Below are 18626 nucleotides of genomic sequence, written 5' to 3'. Positions count from 1 at the left end.
CTGAGGTAGCCAGGTGCCCCTCTTATCTTGAGATCCTTAACTGTATTTGCAAAGTCCCTTTTTCCAAATAAGGGCGCAGTCACAAGTTTCGGATGGACAGATCTTTACAGGGAGCCACCAATCAACCAATTACCCTCGGTGAATTGAGAAGATTTCTCATGATCCATTGGGGTAACATGAGGCTTTGATTAAACAGTGGATGACAGGCATGTGGCATTCCTGAGCTTGCAGGCTTCCCACCTTCATCTGTCCATGGTCCCCTATTTCTGAAAGGTGGTGAAGCCTGGCCTGCTGTGTCTCTTGGCCTAGGGCTTCTCTGGCTATGAGTGTTAACAGGCTAAGGGAGTTGTCTACATTTATAACCTCAAGAGAGATGCCTTTGTGTTCAAAACGTTGAAGTGGACTCTTGGAGCTGATCCTAGGCTTAGTAGTCTCAGACTTGATTGAGTATAAAAATCACTGAGGTAGTTTATTAAAAAAAAAGAAATTCTCAGATCTCAATCTAGTTTGCTAAGAGCTGCCATATCAAAATGCCACAGACCGGGTGGCTTAAACAACAGTGATTTATTTTCTAAAGGTGTAAGATTGAGGGGTCAGCAAGTTTGGTTTCTCCTGAGGTTTCTCTCTTTGCCTTTCAGATAACCAATTTCTCACTGTGTCCTCACTGGTCTTTCTTCTGGGCGCACACACAGCTCTGGTGACTTCTGTCTTCTTAGAAGGACACCCTTCCATTGGATTAGGGTCTGCCCTAACAACTTACTACCTCTTAAAAGAGTTGATGTCCAAATAAAGTCATATGCTGAGGTACTAGGGAATGGGTCTTCAACATATGGATTGGATGGGCCGTAATTTAGCTCATAACACAACCCAAGAGATTCTGATCTTAGTAGATTTGGGGTGAGGCTAATACACTTTTTTTTTTTCAGATATACCCTGGGTAATTCCCAGTGGTTCTGGTGGTCAGAGTCAACACTTTGAGAAACAGTGCCCTGCTGGATTAGTAATCATATTGATGTTTTTTGGCTCCATGTCTTTATATCAGCCTGATTCTTCTATATACAACGTATTCAACAATAAGTTAATGCAAATAGAAAATATTCCATGACCCTCAGAGACACCCCCCAAGACTGCTCTACAACCTGTGTTTGTCTTTGATCCGTTCCCCTTCCATTTCAGTGACTGAATCTGAGCTTGTTTTGCATCCTGCCTTTTGTACTTGTTATATTGCATTGACTTAGCCACATGCTACTTAAGGATTTTGACTCAAACCCACTCTTTTAGTTTTTTTTTTTTTTTTTCCATATCTGGGATTGGATTTGCTGCTCAAAAAGTAAATCCCATGATGCACTGGCTCAACTAACATCTCACAAGCTCAAGAGCTTAGACACCTGAAACTCAGTGCCGTAGGGTTCTCAGGGCTGCTTCTCAGGACTCAGAGAAGCAGGAAGCCAGGCAAGGCCTTCAAGCGAGATGTCACCCTGGAGAAAAGAAAGGAGTTTTCTAACTGATGTAAAGAGCTCTGTCTTCAGATTTATATAGTCTGTGCCCCTCCCTTCGTCCTTATACTTTCTTAGACTAAGAGGTTTGTCCCCCTGACTCCTCTTCCTCTTTTACATTGTCCCAGATGCTCATGTAAACCCAGTTTCAACTTCATCGAAATATCTGGGTTGTTGGGGAGAGGGCACATCAAAGTATAGTTTAACTTTGGATTCTGTATTCTGCTAATAGGGGGCCAGAGAGGAAGATGATAGAAACCCACATGGGTGAGATACTGTGCTGGGGCCATGCTTATCCCACTTAATCTTACAGCAGCCCTACGAGGAGCTATGACTGTCCCCACTGCACTCAGGAGAAACTCCAGGCTCCATCAACTACTAACTGCTGCATTTGGGATTCTAAGTGTTAGTTCCTTTCCCAAATATGCCACATCACTTTTTTAAAGTATTTTATTTATGAGAGAGAGAGAGAGAGAGAGGCAGAGACACAGGCAGAGAGAGAAGCAGGCTCCATGCAGGGAGCTCGACGTGGGACTCGATCCTGGGTCTCCAGGGTCACACCCTGGGCTGAAGGCAGCGCTAAACCACTGAGCCACCCGGGCTGCCCAAGCACATAATTTTTAATAGATTCCTGAACCTTGAAGATATTTCAGTTTATCTCTACGATATAAACATAATGACATGGATATTTTAGAGTCTGTCTGACACTTCTAATAACTGAGCTCTTGTGGGTTTGTGTACGGTGTCTATTGATTTTGCTGATTTTCTAATTGTCATAGTTTTTCCCATGACTTTCTGGTTATATTTGTTTTAAGATTTTATTCATTTGAGAGAGAAAGAGAGAGAGAGAGCAGATGTCTGTGTGCAGGTTGTGGGAGGAAGGAGGGGCAGAGAGAGAGGGAGAAGCAAACTCCCCACTGAATGTGGAGCCTGCCATGGGGCTCGATCCCAGGACCTTGAGATCATGACCTGAGCCAAAGTCAGATGCTTAACTGAGTGAGCCACCAGATGCCCCTGTTTCTGTTTGTTGATTTTGCCAATTTTCTAATTATCACTGTTTTCCCATGCCTTTCTGGTTATAATTAATTATGTGCTGATGATTATACCTAAAAATATTTGTGATAATAATTGAAGGGTTGGAATAGAGGTATCTCCTCCCAAAACAGATTTGAATGTTGTACCTTTCAGGGGTACTATCAATCTGAGATCACCTCTATCCAAGATCCCGACTTGACATTTTCTTTCTTTTTTTTTTTTTTTTTTAACATTTTATTTATTTATTTGACAGAGCACACGTAGGGAAAGGACAGAGGGAGAGAGACAAGCAGGGTCCCCGCTGAGCAGGGAGCCTGATGTGGGACTTGATCCCAGGACCCCGGGATCATGTCCTGAGCCAAATGCAGATGCCCAACTGAGCCACCCATGTGCCCCTAGATTTGACATTTTCTGAGCCAAAAATGACCTGAGACTTTCTAGTGACTGGTTTGTTTCTGGCTAACCCTTCCCCTGAGGGATTAGTCTTTTGGGGTCTTAGTTTCCTCTGGGTGGGGTCTCAGATTTCCTTCTCTGTATCTCTGGGCTTTGACACTTGACCCCACCCTAGAAAATTGGAAAAGATTCTGATTTCCTAAGATTGGAAAACTCCATGAGGTGAAAGCAGCCGCCGTGCCTATCAATTTTAATTACTTCATCCTGCTTTGGCCTGGTAATTCTCTATGAAATTGTCAGCTTTTCATTGTTTTGAAGATTTGCTTTTAAAATTCTATCCAGCATGCTTACTTGTTTTCATTAGGAGGGCTTGCTCAAATAACGTAGCCTGCCATCACTGGAACACGGAAATCGAGATGCTAATATTTTTCCTTCTCACTCTTTCCCGGGGCTTTATCTCTGTCATTTTTCTTCTGTGAGGGGCTCAGCTTAGAAGCTGAGCTGCCTTTTGCACTGTCTGGAACCTTTCTACTGGTTCTCACCACGGCGGCCTGGGTCTGTGGATTAGCTGATTGACAGCTGAACAGTTGTGCCACATTCATGGATGTCTTATAAAGTCTTAGGTAATCTTGACAACAAAGACTATCTCTGTTTATAAACTGTTGGGAAATCCCACTGAAGCCGAGGGCCCAATTTTTAGCCATGATGAACACGGGCATAATCACGGCGCTTCATAAACCAGTAATTTAAGAAGATTGTGCCCAGTAGCATGAGATAATGAGCTTCTAAGATAGGTGTGTGTGTGTGTGTGTGTGTGTGTGTGTAGTTAAGAATTTGGTTTTGCCCAAATAATGGCTTGGACTTTGCCCTCAGCTTTTGGGAGGAAACCTGTGCCATGTGTGACCGAATGTCCTTGTTTAGGGTGGGGGGCTAGTAACATCAGAAAGACCAACCCTGTGATTGAAGTTGTGGGCATTGGGTAACACAGTGTCACTTGACCTGGAGTCTGAGTTCATCTACAGGGACAGCCAATGAATCAAGCGTGACGATATAATGAAGTCCCAATAAAAACTCTGGACACTGAAGCTCAGGTGAGCAACTGATTGCCACTGCTCTGTGCACGTTGTCACATGTCCATCCCAGGACTCCTAGGGGAGGGGAGGAGGGGGGCTTCCTGTTGGAGCCCTTGAGTCTCTGAACTATCCGTCTCTTCTTCTGGCTGATGTTGACTTGTATCCTCTGCCATAATGAACCACAACTGTGAGTATACAGGGTTCAGTGAATTCTATTGAGTTCTAGCAAAGTATTGAAACTGAGGGTGGTTTGGGGAATCCCTTGAACTTATAGTTGTGTCACAAATGAGGGCGGTCTGATGAAAGACCATTCCCTCAACCTTCTCAGTTTGGGTAAAACAGGGCAGTGTGTGCATGTATGTGTGTGTGCACGTGTGTGTAGTCCAATACTGGCACGGGGTTCTCCTCATTAGAACAGACTAAGACTTTAATGCATTAGCAAGTCTTAGGTATCTTTCTCCTTGCATCTTTTTATTCAGCTGCTGACTGTGAGGCCTTTTCCACCGGCCTTTTAAGTCCAAAACCAAACTTTGGCTCTGTGTGTTTGTCGTTTTATCCCGTGTGTGCTTTGTACCCATCCACAGTCCCTGTCAGTCTGTGTTTACTTTGCCCGCAATTCTGGTTTAAGAAAGAAAGTGAACTCACAGAAGTGATTTTTCCCTACTAAGATTTGGGACCTCATAAATCACACTGACAAGAAATGCGATGAGGGTCTCTTTCTGTTCTGGAGGAGATTGGAAGAGGAAAGGTACGCGGGCTCTAGCACAGTTTTGTAATTTTTCCCAGTGGTAGCACAATGAGAAGGATTCCAGCAGGCCAGCTCCTCAGCCCTAACCAGGTAATTCTCTATTTGAATGTTCCTACAATGAAAATGCAGAGACACCCACCAGTGTCACTCGGCAGTTTAGTACCTGCAGCTGAACTCCTGGCAGTTAACAATGAAATTGTCAGCGTTTCTCTTTTGTTCCCTTGCAAGCAGGCGAGGCACCGTTTTTATCCCCTGGTTGAGCACATGAATCAATCCTTTGTACATGTTCCGTGGGACTGTGCGTGTTTTCAGAAACTGTCTGGCTTTCTACCCAGCAGGCTTTCTTGTTGGGCAGTAGTTCTGCAGATGAGAAAAAAACTATGCAGATTCTCACATGTCCCCAGACTGAATTCTAAGGCAGTCGAAGGAGATTGTTATTTTCTGGCCTGGTATTTGGTTTAGGCTGTTTTAATTCTTACGTATAGGCCATGCAGAACTTAAATTAGTTATAAAATTATTTTATTATATTGATATTTTGCAGTTGTGGTTGGCAGATATGGGAAGAGACACAAAAGGCAATGTGGGCGAGGAGAAGAAGGAATACCTATAAATGTTTTTAATTCCTACAAAACTTGATGTGCTTGAATATTATATATTTCATTTTTCAACCATGCTTTATTTAAAAAATAGCCAATCTAAGAGCTTGGTGTAATTCCTGTCTCAACGCCATTCATAAGGTGCTCTCTTAGGTACAGCACTCTGCATGCCGCTATGCACAAAGGTAGAGGGGTTAGGGGTCAATTAACTTCTCAGGAACCTTTTTTCTATGGAGTATCCATAGTCAAAAAAAAAAAGTTCCAAGATGATTCAGAGTGTATATATGTGTCATAGTTTATGGGTATAGTTCCTTTAAGAGACTCCCAGAATACAGATTTACAAAGAAAAAGGTAAAGTAAATCTTGCTTTGCCAATGCTAGAAGAGTCATTTTGGTTGAGAGCGATCCTTAATATCATTAACATTTGCTATGTCATATGAATGTTCATTTTCACCCAACTTTAGGAATATGTCTATCATGTAAAGGAAACTTGCCTTTTTATTTAATTTCTGCAGTAGGAAATAGATATTAGTCCATCCCATAAATAGAATTACTTATTCTCGTTTTGAAAGAAATATTCAGTGCAACAATTCATGCAACCTTGGAGGGCTTATTTTTTTTTCCAAACTTGAAATATTAAATTAAAATACTAATTAATAAATACTAATGCTAAAATAATATTTGTTAAAGTATTTAAAATACTAAAAATTGAGTTGATTTCCCTGACTAACATGATGGAAATAAGTGTAAAACTACTCAGAAAATTCTCCACATTTTGACATCTTACGGTGGGCTTTGGGGTATCCACAAATGAAATTATATAGAATGTTGTATATGTGCATATGTGTATTTAGAGAAGAAATGGCCCATTTCTTTGGCTCTTGGAGGGTTTAAACACCACTCTGAGTTTAGATGTTGAGCAGAGGGGATGCCATAACATTTTTATGCCTACTTAGTCTAAGATACATGTACAGAGTTGTGTGTTGATCCATTCCGTTTTAAGGTTTTATTTCCAGAATTATAAGACATGTCTCCATTTGGTCATAGGAACACAAGGTAATAGCTGGGACTGCCTTAGCCCTGTTATTATCACCTTTTCCAACTTACTAGTGGACTTTCTGGATTGTTTGGAGGTTGCACTTAGAAGCTGAGCAGTGTCTTTTTTTTTTTTTAAGGAATTATTATTTATTTTTAAAATTTTATTTTATTTAAATTTAGTTACTTAACATATAGTGTATTATCAGTTTCAGAGAGAGAGTTCAGTGATTCATCAGTCGCATATAATACCCAGTGCTCATTATATCATGTGCCCTCCTTCATACCCATCACCTAGTTACTCCATGCTGTCACCCACCTCTCCTCCAGCTACCCTGTTTGTTTCCTATACTTAAGAATCTCTTCTGGTTTGTCTCCCTCTCTGCTCTTGTCTTATTTTATTTCCCCCCCCCCTTCCCTATAATCCTCTGTTTTCTTTCTTAAATTCCAAATGAGTGAAACCATATGATATTTGTCTTGCTCTGATTGACTTATTTTGCTCAGCATAATACCCTCTAGTTCCATCCATGTAATTGCAAATGGTAAGGTTCCATCTTTTTCATGGCTGAGTAATATTCCTGTGTGTGTGTATGTGTGTGTGTGTGTGTGTGTGTGTGTGTGTCTGAATGTGTACACCATATCTTCTGTATCCATTGGGGAGCAGGTCTCCCTTTAGATCACTATATTTGTATGCTTTGGGTGAATACCTAACAGTGCAATTACTGGGTCATGGGGTAGCTCTATTTTTCACTTTTCGAGGAACCTCCACACTGCTTTCCAGAGTCACTATACCAGCTTGCATTCCCAACAATAGTGTAAGAGGGTTCTCCTTTCTCTGGATCCTCACCAACATTTATTGTTTCCTGACTTGGTAATTTTAGCCATTCTGACTGGTGTGAGGTGATATCTCATTGTGGCTTTCGTTTGTATTTCCCTGATGCCAAGTGATGTTGAGCATTTTTCTATTGTCTCTTGGCCATTTGTATGTCTTCTTTGGAGAAATAAATGTCTATTCATGTCTTCTGCCCATTTCTTAAACTAGATTATTTGCTTTTGAGTGTTGAGTTTCATAAGTTTTTTTTATAGAGCTTGGATACTAGCCCTTTATCTGATAAGATGTTTACAAATATATTCTCCATTCTTATAGGTTGTATTTTGGTTATGTTGACCATTTCTTTTGCTTTGCAAAAGTTTTTTACCTCGATGATATCCCAACGGTTCATTTTTGCTTTTGTTTCCCTTGCACTTGGAGACGTGTCTAGGAAGAAGTTGCTGTGGCCAAAGTTGAATAGGTTGCTACCTGTGTTCTCCTCTAGGATTTTGATGGATTCCTGTCTCATATTTGGGTCTTTCATCCATTTAGAGTTTATTTTAGTGTATGGTGTGAGAAAATCATCCAGTTTAATTCTTCTACATGTGGTTGTCCAATTTCCCAAATACCATTTTTGAAGAGACTGTCTTTTTTCAATTGGATATTATTTCCTGTTTTGTTGAGGATTAGTTGACCATAGGGTCCATTTCTAGCTTCTTTATTATGTTCCACTGTGTGTTTGTTTTTGTGCCAGTACCATACTGGCTTGATTATTACAGCTTTTTAATATAGCTTGAAGTCCAGAATTGTGATGCCACCAGCTTCGGTTTTCTTTTTCAACATTTCTCTAGCTATGCAGGGTCTTTTCTGGTTCCATACAAATTTTAGGGTTATTTATTCCAGCTCTGTGAAAAATGACAATGGCATTTTGATAGGAATTGCGTTGAATGTGTAGATTGCTCTGGATAGCATGGACATTTTAACAATATTTGTTCTTCCAATCCATGGCATAGAATGTTTTCCACAATTTCTTTCATAAGTGTTCTATAGTGTTCAGAGTACAGATCCTTTACTTTGGTGAGATTTATTCCTGGGTATTTTATGGGGTTTGGTGCAACTGTAAATGGGATAGATTCCTTAATTTCTTTCTTCTGTCTCATTGTTAGTGTATAGAAATGCAACTGATTCCTGCATTGATTTTATATCCTGATACTTTGCTGAATTCCTGTATGAGTTCTAGCAATTTTGGGGTGGAGTCATTTAGATTTTCCACATAAAGTATCATGGCATCTGCAAAGGGTGAGAGCTGAGCAGTGTCCTTAATGAATAATTTTAGGTACCAGGGACAAACTGTGTCTGTGTGTATCTGTATTTCTTCGTGCATGAAAAGTAATAGAAATTGAAAAAGATATTTATTGAGTAAAGAATAGATGAATAAAACATATATCAAATGAAGGAATGACCAAATAATTAGAATGATATGTAATTTAACTTCTTGAATGGAACCTCTACTTGGTTAAAAGAGAAAATTGGAAAAGAGCATTGAGAGGTTTTTTTTCTATGATCCCTGCAAGAGAAAGATACTTGCAGTAGTTGCTAGTGATTTTGTATGTTTACAAAAAGCCTTCCCAGAGATGATAATTTTCCTCCTTTTTTTTCTCATTTCTTTTCTCTCATTAAAAAAAAAAAATCAGCTATCCAACTTGATAAAGTCAATCTTAAAATATATTGTGCATGGACTCTTCTGGATAACTTCGAGTGGAACGATGGTTACAGTAAACGGTTTGGTCTCTTCCATGTTGATTTTGAGGATCCTGCTAGACCTCGAGTGCCTTACACATCAGCCAAGGAATATGCCAAGATCATCCAAAACAATGGACTAGAGGAGCATCTATAAAGGATGGCTGGCCCATGTCTCCTGGAGAAGAAGCCTCTGGTTTTGGAAAGGAAGTCTGCTTTGGTGATCCTTTAGACAATCTCAAATTGCCTTTGTAATCATCTCCTGCCAGCTGATCCGTGATTATGAAGTCTGAATATGGAATGCCTGGGGATGTATTTAATGATGGCCTTTACTCTATTTGCATTTGGATCAATGAGGCTTAAAAAAAAAAACAGAGTAGAAAACCACTGAAATTGATTTTTATATTAAGAAATCAGATGGATTTGGCAACTTCAATTTAAATCCTTAGAATTTTTCTAGAAAAAAATAATGCAAAATTTATAAAGATGGTGTGCTCATGATTTGCAGCTCTAACAGCAGGACCACTTATTATAAGAACACTTGTTTATGAGCCTAGTTTTTCTGGTTATGTCAGCTATTGTTTGCTTTGTAGATCTATTTTCATGTGGTCCAAAAATTTTCTACGGTTTAGTATAAAAAAATCAGAATTAAAAGTTAGTAACATTATATAGTCATGCATTCTATTCAACAAAGGAATTAATTTATAACACATTTAACAACATTGATTTGTTGATCTTTTGGCATATATTTTCTTTATGCATGAACAAGTACCTCTTTCTCTGGCCTGATGGATTATTTTTGAAAAATAATAAATTAATAAAACAAATTAGACTATGAATGGAAAAAAGGCATTTGAGTTGATGTTTAGCAGAAACTGAATTCCTACTCCAGAGTGACACCAAATGAAAGACAAATAATAAGCAGGGCATGTTTTCTACTTTTGGGTATTTTTTTAAAGTTTAATATCTGTAAGACCATTGATGACACCCATGAGATATATACATGGATTGAATGACCTACGTGAGTGTAAGATGTCTATACATGTCTGAGATGAATATGGGGATGGATTGGTGTTGGACATTTTACCTAGCTTCCTCAGTTGGGGTTAGTAGTAGTAGATGTAGGGGTCCCTCTGGATGTAAGGTGTCCACACTGGCAAACCTTTCACATATATCAAATTTAGACCCTCACCTCCATATTTGAGTAGTATTTATGCAACATTCATTTGTGTATTGTGGTTGAAGCTAAGAGGTATTATCGCCTCCATTTTGCAGACTGAGAAACTGAGGATGCACTGATGATGTGAATTGTCCTCAATTCACATCGGTATTTGTTGCCAGGACAAAGAATTTCTTTGGCATCAGTTCTGGGCTCTGTCCAGCACACTGTAGGTCCAGGTGCCACAGAGGACTTTTCTCCTTCTCTTGAAGAAAGGAAAACAAAGAAACAAAGGTGTAGGGTTGCCTATGCAGGAGGAAGTGGGGATGTGTTTTTCTGTGTTCTCTTTCTGTTTCCCTGAGGAAACTACCCATACTATGCCATTCCCATAAGGCCTATGGCCCCACGCAGACACGATGTCATTTTTAAAAAATACTGTGGTCAATTTCTAGATCGTTTTCATGTTCATAATCAGGGAATTATTTACAGCACAGAGCACTGTGTTAGTAACTTTGGACAGAGTGGGAAAGAAATGGTCGTAGTAGTTCAATAAACGTGGATGCACTGGGGAAAATTATATTAAGATTAAAATGGTATACATAGGAAATTCTATTACATCTTTGCCACTGTTTTGTTATTTTTATTGTTCAATGAGACATTATCTCACAATTTGTGTTCATTTAAAAAGCACATTTCCAAATCTTATTTCATTCCTTTCCTATCCAGCCTGTCTTTTTCATTTTTACCATGTATCTTATTTACAATTTATGTGCCCTCCTTATATTATCTTGCAAGACAACTGAGTTTTCCTTTTAATTAGGATTTTGTTTTGAATATTACTTATCCTACAGGGCATATTTACAAGTTTTACAACAATACAAATGAGCACTGCATTTTCGTTACCAAAACCAGAAAATTAATATTCGTGCTGTAAATAAAATGATCTGTCACATTTGGTCTACCAGGTGAAATAAGCATTGGAGCTGCAGCGTGCCGGGGCTTCCTCACAGTGCAGTGGCTCTCTGCAGCTCTCAGCTGGATTTCAAGGGCCAGCTCCTCATCCCAGAAACGGATCAAACCAAGGGTATTCCCTCAATTAGTCCAGTAAATTAGAATTGTCATAAATTTAGGGGAAGAAAAAAGTCTCTACCACCCCAAATCTAACAGCTCCTGTAGTATTTTAATTAATGTTATTTTTAATTGCTCGTATTAGCATTTGAAAACAAGATTGATTGGCTTTTGCCTGTCAAGGAAACAGAACTCAGATTCTTTAAATGGAAAAACAGAGGAGTTGTTAATTATACTTAAAAATCCATAGATACTGTACTTAGATGTCCTGAAGGTCATCTGAGGCTTGTAAAGGACGTGTTTTATGTCTGTTTTATCTAAGGAGAAACTTGGATATCATCATGATGGATTGGGTCTACTTGTATTTCTTTTTCTCGACCTTCCTTCCTTGCTTTATTTTTTATTTTTTAATTTTTTTTTTTAAATTTTAAGAGAATGTGAACACATGTTATTAACATTCTGGGCATCACTTTTAAAGAACTGTGGTATTTTTTGGGGGGAGAGGATAGTTTTTATTTTAGGGTAAGTTATTTCTGAATTGCTAAGGACGTACAGAAAATAACAGAAGCCCATTTTCATTTTGATGTGTAGGGCTTTAGTTTTATAACTCCCGTGAACACCAGCAGGAAATGTCCACCTAAGCCCTTTATTGAATGAGAAGGTACGAGTTCTCATTAAGAAACCCGTAAACTAAAAAGCTGGCAACCTTGGTATTTGGCAGTGGCATGCCAGTCAGGCTTTTGTGCTCTGGGAATTTGTGTTCGGCCGTAGCTTTTAATTATTTTTATGAACGAGGGAATAATGAATACATTTGTAATATATTGAAAAAATTCCCCAACACTGACTGACCAAAAAGTAGATTTATATGATAATCCTTAAACACCAATTCTATTGCTCAGTGCTAGGCAGAGAAAAAATAGAATACCGAGCTTCATTACTGAGAGAGCAGAATAAATCAAAGCTGATGGAATTAATACTGTTTAATTACTAGCAATACACCTTACCTGGAGAACACATATTCATCACGGATGACAATATTTTAGGCTCTAGTTGTCCTGGGAGGGATATAGTACTTAGCACAAAGCATGATGAGCCTTAAAGAATGAAATTAGAAGAAAATTTGACATAGAGACACTTTATGGTGGCCTTCATGAGGTGAGAATTAACCTTATTAATTGTGGCAGTGGTGAGATGGGGAGATGTTGTAGAAGTAGTGGGTTAGGGTCACAGGGAAGAGTGGTCCCTAATGGTGAGCGTTAATGAGTGTTTCTTGTAGAGGGTAAATGTCCTATTGTCCTAGGTTTTCCCAGCATCGTCGGTGTCACCTGACACATACCTGGCTTATGTGACTTTGCCTGAAAGGCCACTGGTACCTGGTATGAGGCAAATGTAATGTAATCACTGTCAATGCGGGTCCTGGAGCCAGTTCATCTGGATTTAAATCCTGGCTCTGACATTTACTAACCAAGCCACTTGTTGACCGTCCCTGTGCCTCAGTTTTTCTATCTGTTAAATGGGCTCTTCATAAAACTCTTGCAAGACATAAGTGACCTGATAGATGTAACACATCTAGACAGTTCCCAGAACACGGTAAGGGCACAGTTAGTGTGAGCCAGGGTTCTTAACTCTCCGACTTGTTCACACTGATCCTCCCACAATTTGTCAATTGCAGTTCAGGTTTTTCTTATTCTGGTTCTACCTCCATGTCCTGTAGAGGTTTCTGCTCTGGTCAGTTGGGATTCACTGTCATTCCAATTTTCTCTCTCTCCAATTTTTGTGGCAGTGGTTTTCCTTGTGACCTCAATTCTGTGACTGATCTAAGAAGAATAGCTAATTTTCAGCTCATTCGGCTTTTTTCTTATTAGGAGAAGAGCAATAATTTCCAAGCTCCTTACATTGGGCCAGAAGCAGGAACTTGCCATTATTTTTATAATCGTTAGAACTGAAATTCAAAAAAAAAAAAAAAAAAAAAGAACTGAAGTTTTCCAGCAGCCCAATCAGTGCATATTTATCAAACTAAATTGCACGATAGGTTGTGGGAGTGCACCACTGCATCCAAGACAGGTCTTCTCCAAAGAAATTCACAGTCTGGTTAGGAGACTAGAATGGAGACCTGAAGTGATAACAGATAATGCGAGGTGAATTGTCTAGACAGTAGGAGTAAGGTCAGCTCTCTGCTAGATGGGGTTGGGCAAATATGGCTTCACAGACAAAGGAAATAATATATATTGAAAACAGGGGTGCTTGGCTGGTTTAGTCTGAAGAGCATGCGACTCTTGATCTTGGGGTCCTAAGGTCAAGCCTCATGTTGGGTGTCAAGATTACTTATTTTTTTTAACAATAAATTTATTTTTTATTGGTGTTCAATTTGCCATCATACAGAATAACACCCAGTGCTCATCCCGTCAAGTGCCCCCCTCAGTGCCCGTCACCCAGTCACCCCCCACCCCCCGCCCTCCTCCCCTTCCACCACCCCTAGTTCGTTTCCCAGAGTTAGGGGTCTTCATGTTTCGTCTCCCTTTCTGATATTTCCTACCCATTTCTTCTCCCTTCCCTTCTATTCCCTTTCACTATTATTTATATTCCCCAAATGAATGAGACCATATAATGTTTGTCCTTCTCCAATTGACTCATTTCACTCAGCATAATACCCTCCAGTTCCATCCATGTTGAAGCAAATGGTGGGTATTTGTCGTTTCTAATGGCTGAGGAATATTCCATTGTATACAGAGACCACAGCTTCTTTATCCATCATCTGTCGATGGACACCGAGGCTCCTTCCACAGTTTGGCTATTGTGGACATCGCTGCTAGAAACATCGGGGTGCAGGTGTCCCGGCGCTTCATTGCTTCTGAATCTTTGGGGTAAATCCCCAGCAGGGCAACCGCTGGGTCGTAGGGCAGGTCTATTTTTAACTCTTTGAGGAACCTCCACACAGTTTTCCAGAGTGGCTGCACCAGTTCACATTCCCACCAACAGTGTAAGAGGGTTCCCCTTTCTCCGCATCCTCTCCAACATTTGTGGTTTCCTGCCTCATTAATTTTCCCCATTCTCACTGGTGTGAGGTGGGATCTCATTGTGGTTTTGATGTGTATTTCCCTGATGGCCAGTGATGCGGAGCATTTTCTCATGTGCGCGTTGGCCATGTCTATGTCTTCCTCTGTGAGATTTCTGTTCATGTCCTTTGCCCATTTCATGATTGGATTGTTTGTTTCTTTGGTGTTGAGTTTAATAAGTTCTTTACAGATCTGGGAAACTAGCCCTTTATCTGATACGTCATTTGCAAATATCTTCTCCCATTCTGTAGGTTGTCTTTTAGTTTTGTTGACTGTATCCTTAAAATGTTAAAAAAATATTTTTAAAAATACAATAATATAAATAATGTAAGTAGAAATACAGAAGTGGAAAACATGAAGCCTTGGGCATGGGAAGTAGTGCCCAGGCCCATTCACCTGAGGGAAGGGAGTGGGAAGATTGGACGTGGACAGTCTGATGTTCTTGGTCTTAGAACAAGATGAAGATTTCTGAGCAGGGTGGGGAAGATTTAAAAGCAATCTGTTGAAAGATGGCAAAGAAAGTAGGATGTAGGAACCAGTTAGAAAGCTGCTTGTAGCAGAATATAGTTGCTGTGTGAAGGACTCTATTTAAGGTAGGAAGTGCATATATGAAAAGTTAATATATAATTATAATTAATGTATGAAAAGTACACAGGAACTTAAATGCAACATGGTCGCTTGGATCAGATCCTGGAACAGAAAAAGAGATTAGTGGAAAGACTGGGAAATTCACATAAAGTCTTCAGTTTAATTAATGGTGGTTTGCCAACGTTAACTCCTTGGGTTTGATGAATAAATAAAACATGGTCATAATATAATATAATATAATAATATTATATATATTATATAATATATATATAATATATATAATATATTAATATAAGCATGTATTATAATATACATATACTGAGATAAAAGGCAGCTGTCTTTTATAACCACTGTTAATGTCTTGATAATTCCTTTTGTCCTTTCTCTTGAAGTTGTGCTATTATGGCTAAATTTTCTTTTTTATGATTTATTCTTAAGTTTTCATTAATTAGCTTCTGTTTTCTTTTATTATTAGAAAATATTTTTAAAGACCAACTTCAGCGGTCAAGGCGATTCGTTGCATATTGGAGTCATAGAGGTAGATAAGCCAGTGATGACGCTGTAAGGGAGCAATGGCATAGTTGATGAAAATTGGCAAACATACGCATTACTCCATCTAGGTGATAGTTTAAACGCATCGTGACAACAAATATTTCTTAAGTACTTGTTACAGTTTTGAGATATTTAAAAATTAATTGCTACATCTTGTCTGTAATCACCAATATATTATATCTCGGCTGCACATAATGTTTTTAGTTGTTTGCTCTCCTAGATGGTGAACAACTTGAGGTCTTATTTATCTTAATATTTCCAGTACCTTGCATGGTATCTGGAAATTCTAAGCAATTTATAGATGTGTATTAAGTCATTGATGCAATGGATGTTAGGTAGTCAAATTCTTATTTGCAATGGAAATCTAAGATCTAGATTGACTCATTTAATCCTAACAAGAACCATATGAGGTAAATTCTATAGTTATTATCCCTGTTTTGTAGATGAGTAAGCTGAGGCAGAGAGAATATAAGTAACTTGTCTAAGCCACAGAGCTAGTGAAGAGTAGAGTCAGCATTGCAAACCATATATCTATTTTCAAACCCCAAAAAGCTGCTTCATATTCCTTCCTGATTCAGTTGCAGCAGAATCAGACCTGCCTCCTTGGTTATTTGAAATAGGCCACCCTTACACATAATTCAACCAAACTGCAACATTTCAATATAAGATCCTCTGTGTCCCTAAAACTTCAGCTGACTTCCCGTACCTCACAGGTACTCACATTTCACAAAGTTGCGGATGTGCAGTTTCTTTCTTTCCTAAGACCACTGTCCATGCCAAACATTGTCTTTGCTTCTGCACTCATCCAGGCCATGTTGTTTTTGAATCCGGTCTCTTAAAGAACTGGTTACTTTTCCCAGCAATGGCACTTAGAAAATAAAAGTACTCACATGATAAAGGTGCTGCATATACAATCAAAACCACGATGAGGGATCACCTTACATTTGTCAGAATGGCTTAAAGAAAAAAGAAAAAAAAATAAGTGTAGCTGAGATGTGGAGAAAAGGGAAGCCTCATGCCCTGTTGGTGGTGGGAATATAAACCAGTACAACTCCTGGGAAAAATAGTATGGAAGTTCCTCAAAAAATTGAAAATAGAAACATCATATGATACAGTAATTCCAGTAGTGGATATTTACCCAAAGAAAACAAAAATCCTAATTTGCAATATGCTTATTGCAGCATTATTTATAATAGCCGAGATATGGAAGCAACCCAAGTGTCCATTGACAGATGAATGGGTAAAGAAGATGTGGTGTTTACATATACAATGGAATAGTACTCAGCCATAAAAAAGAATGACATCCTGCCATTTGTGACAACATGAATGAACCCAGAGGGTGGTATGTCAAGTGAAGTAAGTCAGAGAAAGACAGCATCATACGATTTCGCTTATACGTGGAATCTAAAAAACGAAACAAATGAACAAACAAACAAAAAACGAGAAACAGAATCATAAATACAGAGAACCAGGTTGGTGGTCATCAGAAGGGAGGGGATTGGGGGAGTGGACAATTAATCAAAGAGGATTAAGAGGTACACACTTAGATCTGTAAAATAAATAAGTCTCAGGGATGAAAAGTACAACATTGGGAATATAGTCAGTGATATTGTAATAATGTTGTGTGGTGACAGATGGTAACTACACTCATTATGTTGAACATGGCTTATTGTATAGAACTGTTGAATCACTATGTTGTACACCTAAAACTAACATAACCTGGTGTGTCAACTATACTTCAGCTTAAAAAAAGGCGGGGAGGGAAGGAACAGCCTTGTTTTCAGTCATCAGTTGAGCAGATGTGCTGGTTAAGCACAGAGATAAGAGTCAGATAACCCAAGGCTTGATTGCAGCTCTAGCATTTATGGAGTGCATGACCTCAAGCAACTCACTCATATCTCTCTGATTTTTGTTTCTCTCATCTGTGAAGTGAGAATTAAATCAAAACTAGCTCCAGGGCACCTGGATGGCACAGTCGGTTAAGCATCTGACTCTCAGTTTCAGCTCCGATCAAGATCTCTGGATGTGGGATCAAGGCCTATGCCAGGCTCCTTGCTCAGTGTGGAGTCTGGTTGGGAGTCTCTCTCTCCCTCTCCCTCTGCTCCCCGCTCCCCACCGCCCCCTGCTCTCTCTTGTTCTCTCAAAAATACATAAATCTTTAAAAAGTAATAAAATAAAACTAGCTTCTTTACGGGGCTACGGTGAGAATTAGATGAGATGATACAGGCAAGATAACTCAGAGCCTCCTCCACCAAGTGGTAATTACACTGTCTTGTAAGGGGTAGCTATTATTTTCTGTTACTAGTAATGTGAAGGTTCTAAATTAGGGAAATAATTTCAGGCAGTGCAGTCTTGCTACATGCCTATCTTCCTTCCTTATTTCTTCCATCTGTACTAAAGCAGTGATTCAGTGAAGAGCATCCACGGGCAGCTTCAAGAAAGAAGCTCATCCTTCTTGCTGTGGAGGATTATTCTTTCCTGGGCTAGATTTCATCCCAATGCTCAAGTTTCCCATTACTTTCCTAGACCCACTCTGCACAGGGGATAGAGGGTTGCCTTCTGGAAGAGTGACTGCCTACCTATCGCTGCTGCTTGCAGGGTGATGATTTGGCAACTGTCCTGCAGCAAATGCCAATCTGTGGTAGGCCTTATGTGCCCTTTGCCCTCTCCATGTCACACAAAACTGAAAACGTTTTACTTACCACTTACATAATAACAAAGAACTGGTGGAGAGCTCACACTATGTTTTCCGTTTTCCCAGAAATCTCTCTCTTTCTCTCTCTTTTTCCTCCCTATAAATGAGAGTACATGGTTCTTATTACCTTAATAGACTGTGAACTGATTTGCGTGAGAGATGGAACAAGCGAAAGGATTTGGCGGAGAATAATTTTTTTTCTCTTCTCCGTTTCATTTTTTTACAGTAGAATGCACCCTTGAAAACCTTCCAGATTTTCTACCTTCTGATCATACTGTCTATTATAATTCCGCCCGATGGCAAACTTCTCCTTATTGACTCTAAATTACATTTAATCCTGTTAGGATCACTTTTTATTGAAAGGCATGTGTTGTGATGGCGTTGACGGGAGTCCAGAAGCCGAGATGCCCAGCCAGAGGAAAATAAACTCGTGGAGCTTTTGAATGGTTGTCATTTTCATGCTGGGCCCAGCTGTGTAGCCTCTTGAAGGATGTTGAGGATTGGGGTGTTCGGTGCAGATAATGGTGGGCTCCCGGGTGGAGTGGAGAGCTCTCCACACAAGAAAATAATCTTTTGAGCCC

At 39.5% G+C, this 18626-nt stretch overlaps 1 protein-coding gene across 3 annotated transcripts in view; it reads left to right on the top strand.

Moving 5' to 3' along the window:
* Window positions 1-11059, top strand: part of LOC121489616 (cytosolic beta-glucosidase) — a 111256-nt gene extending 100197 nt beyond the window's left edge. For 2 of the 3 annotated variants that reach the window (XM_041752849.1, XM_041752850.1), the window contains exon 7: window positions 8882-11059. In XM_041752849.1, coding sequence (XP_041608783.1) covers window positions 8882-9084 — 203 coding nt within the window. In that variant the 3' untranslated portion in view covers window positions 9085-11059. The remainder of the gene's footprint in view (window positions 1-8881) is intronic. The other variant, XM_041752851.1, reaches the window with a different exon arrangement.
* The last annotated feature ends 7567 nt before the right edge of the window (window positions 11060-18626 follow it).

The sequence above is a fragment of the Vulpes lagopus genome, chromosome 4 (genome assembly GCF_018345385.1).
Source record: "Vulpes lagopus strain Blue_001 chromosome 4, ASM1834538v1, whole genome shotgun sequence".
NCBI lineage: Eukaryota > Metazoa > Chordata > Mammalia > Carnivora > Canidae > Vulpes > Vulpes lagopus.
Note: the sequence above shows the minus strand (reverse complement) of the source record. Positions and strands in the feature narration are given on the sequence as shown.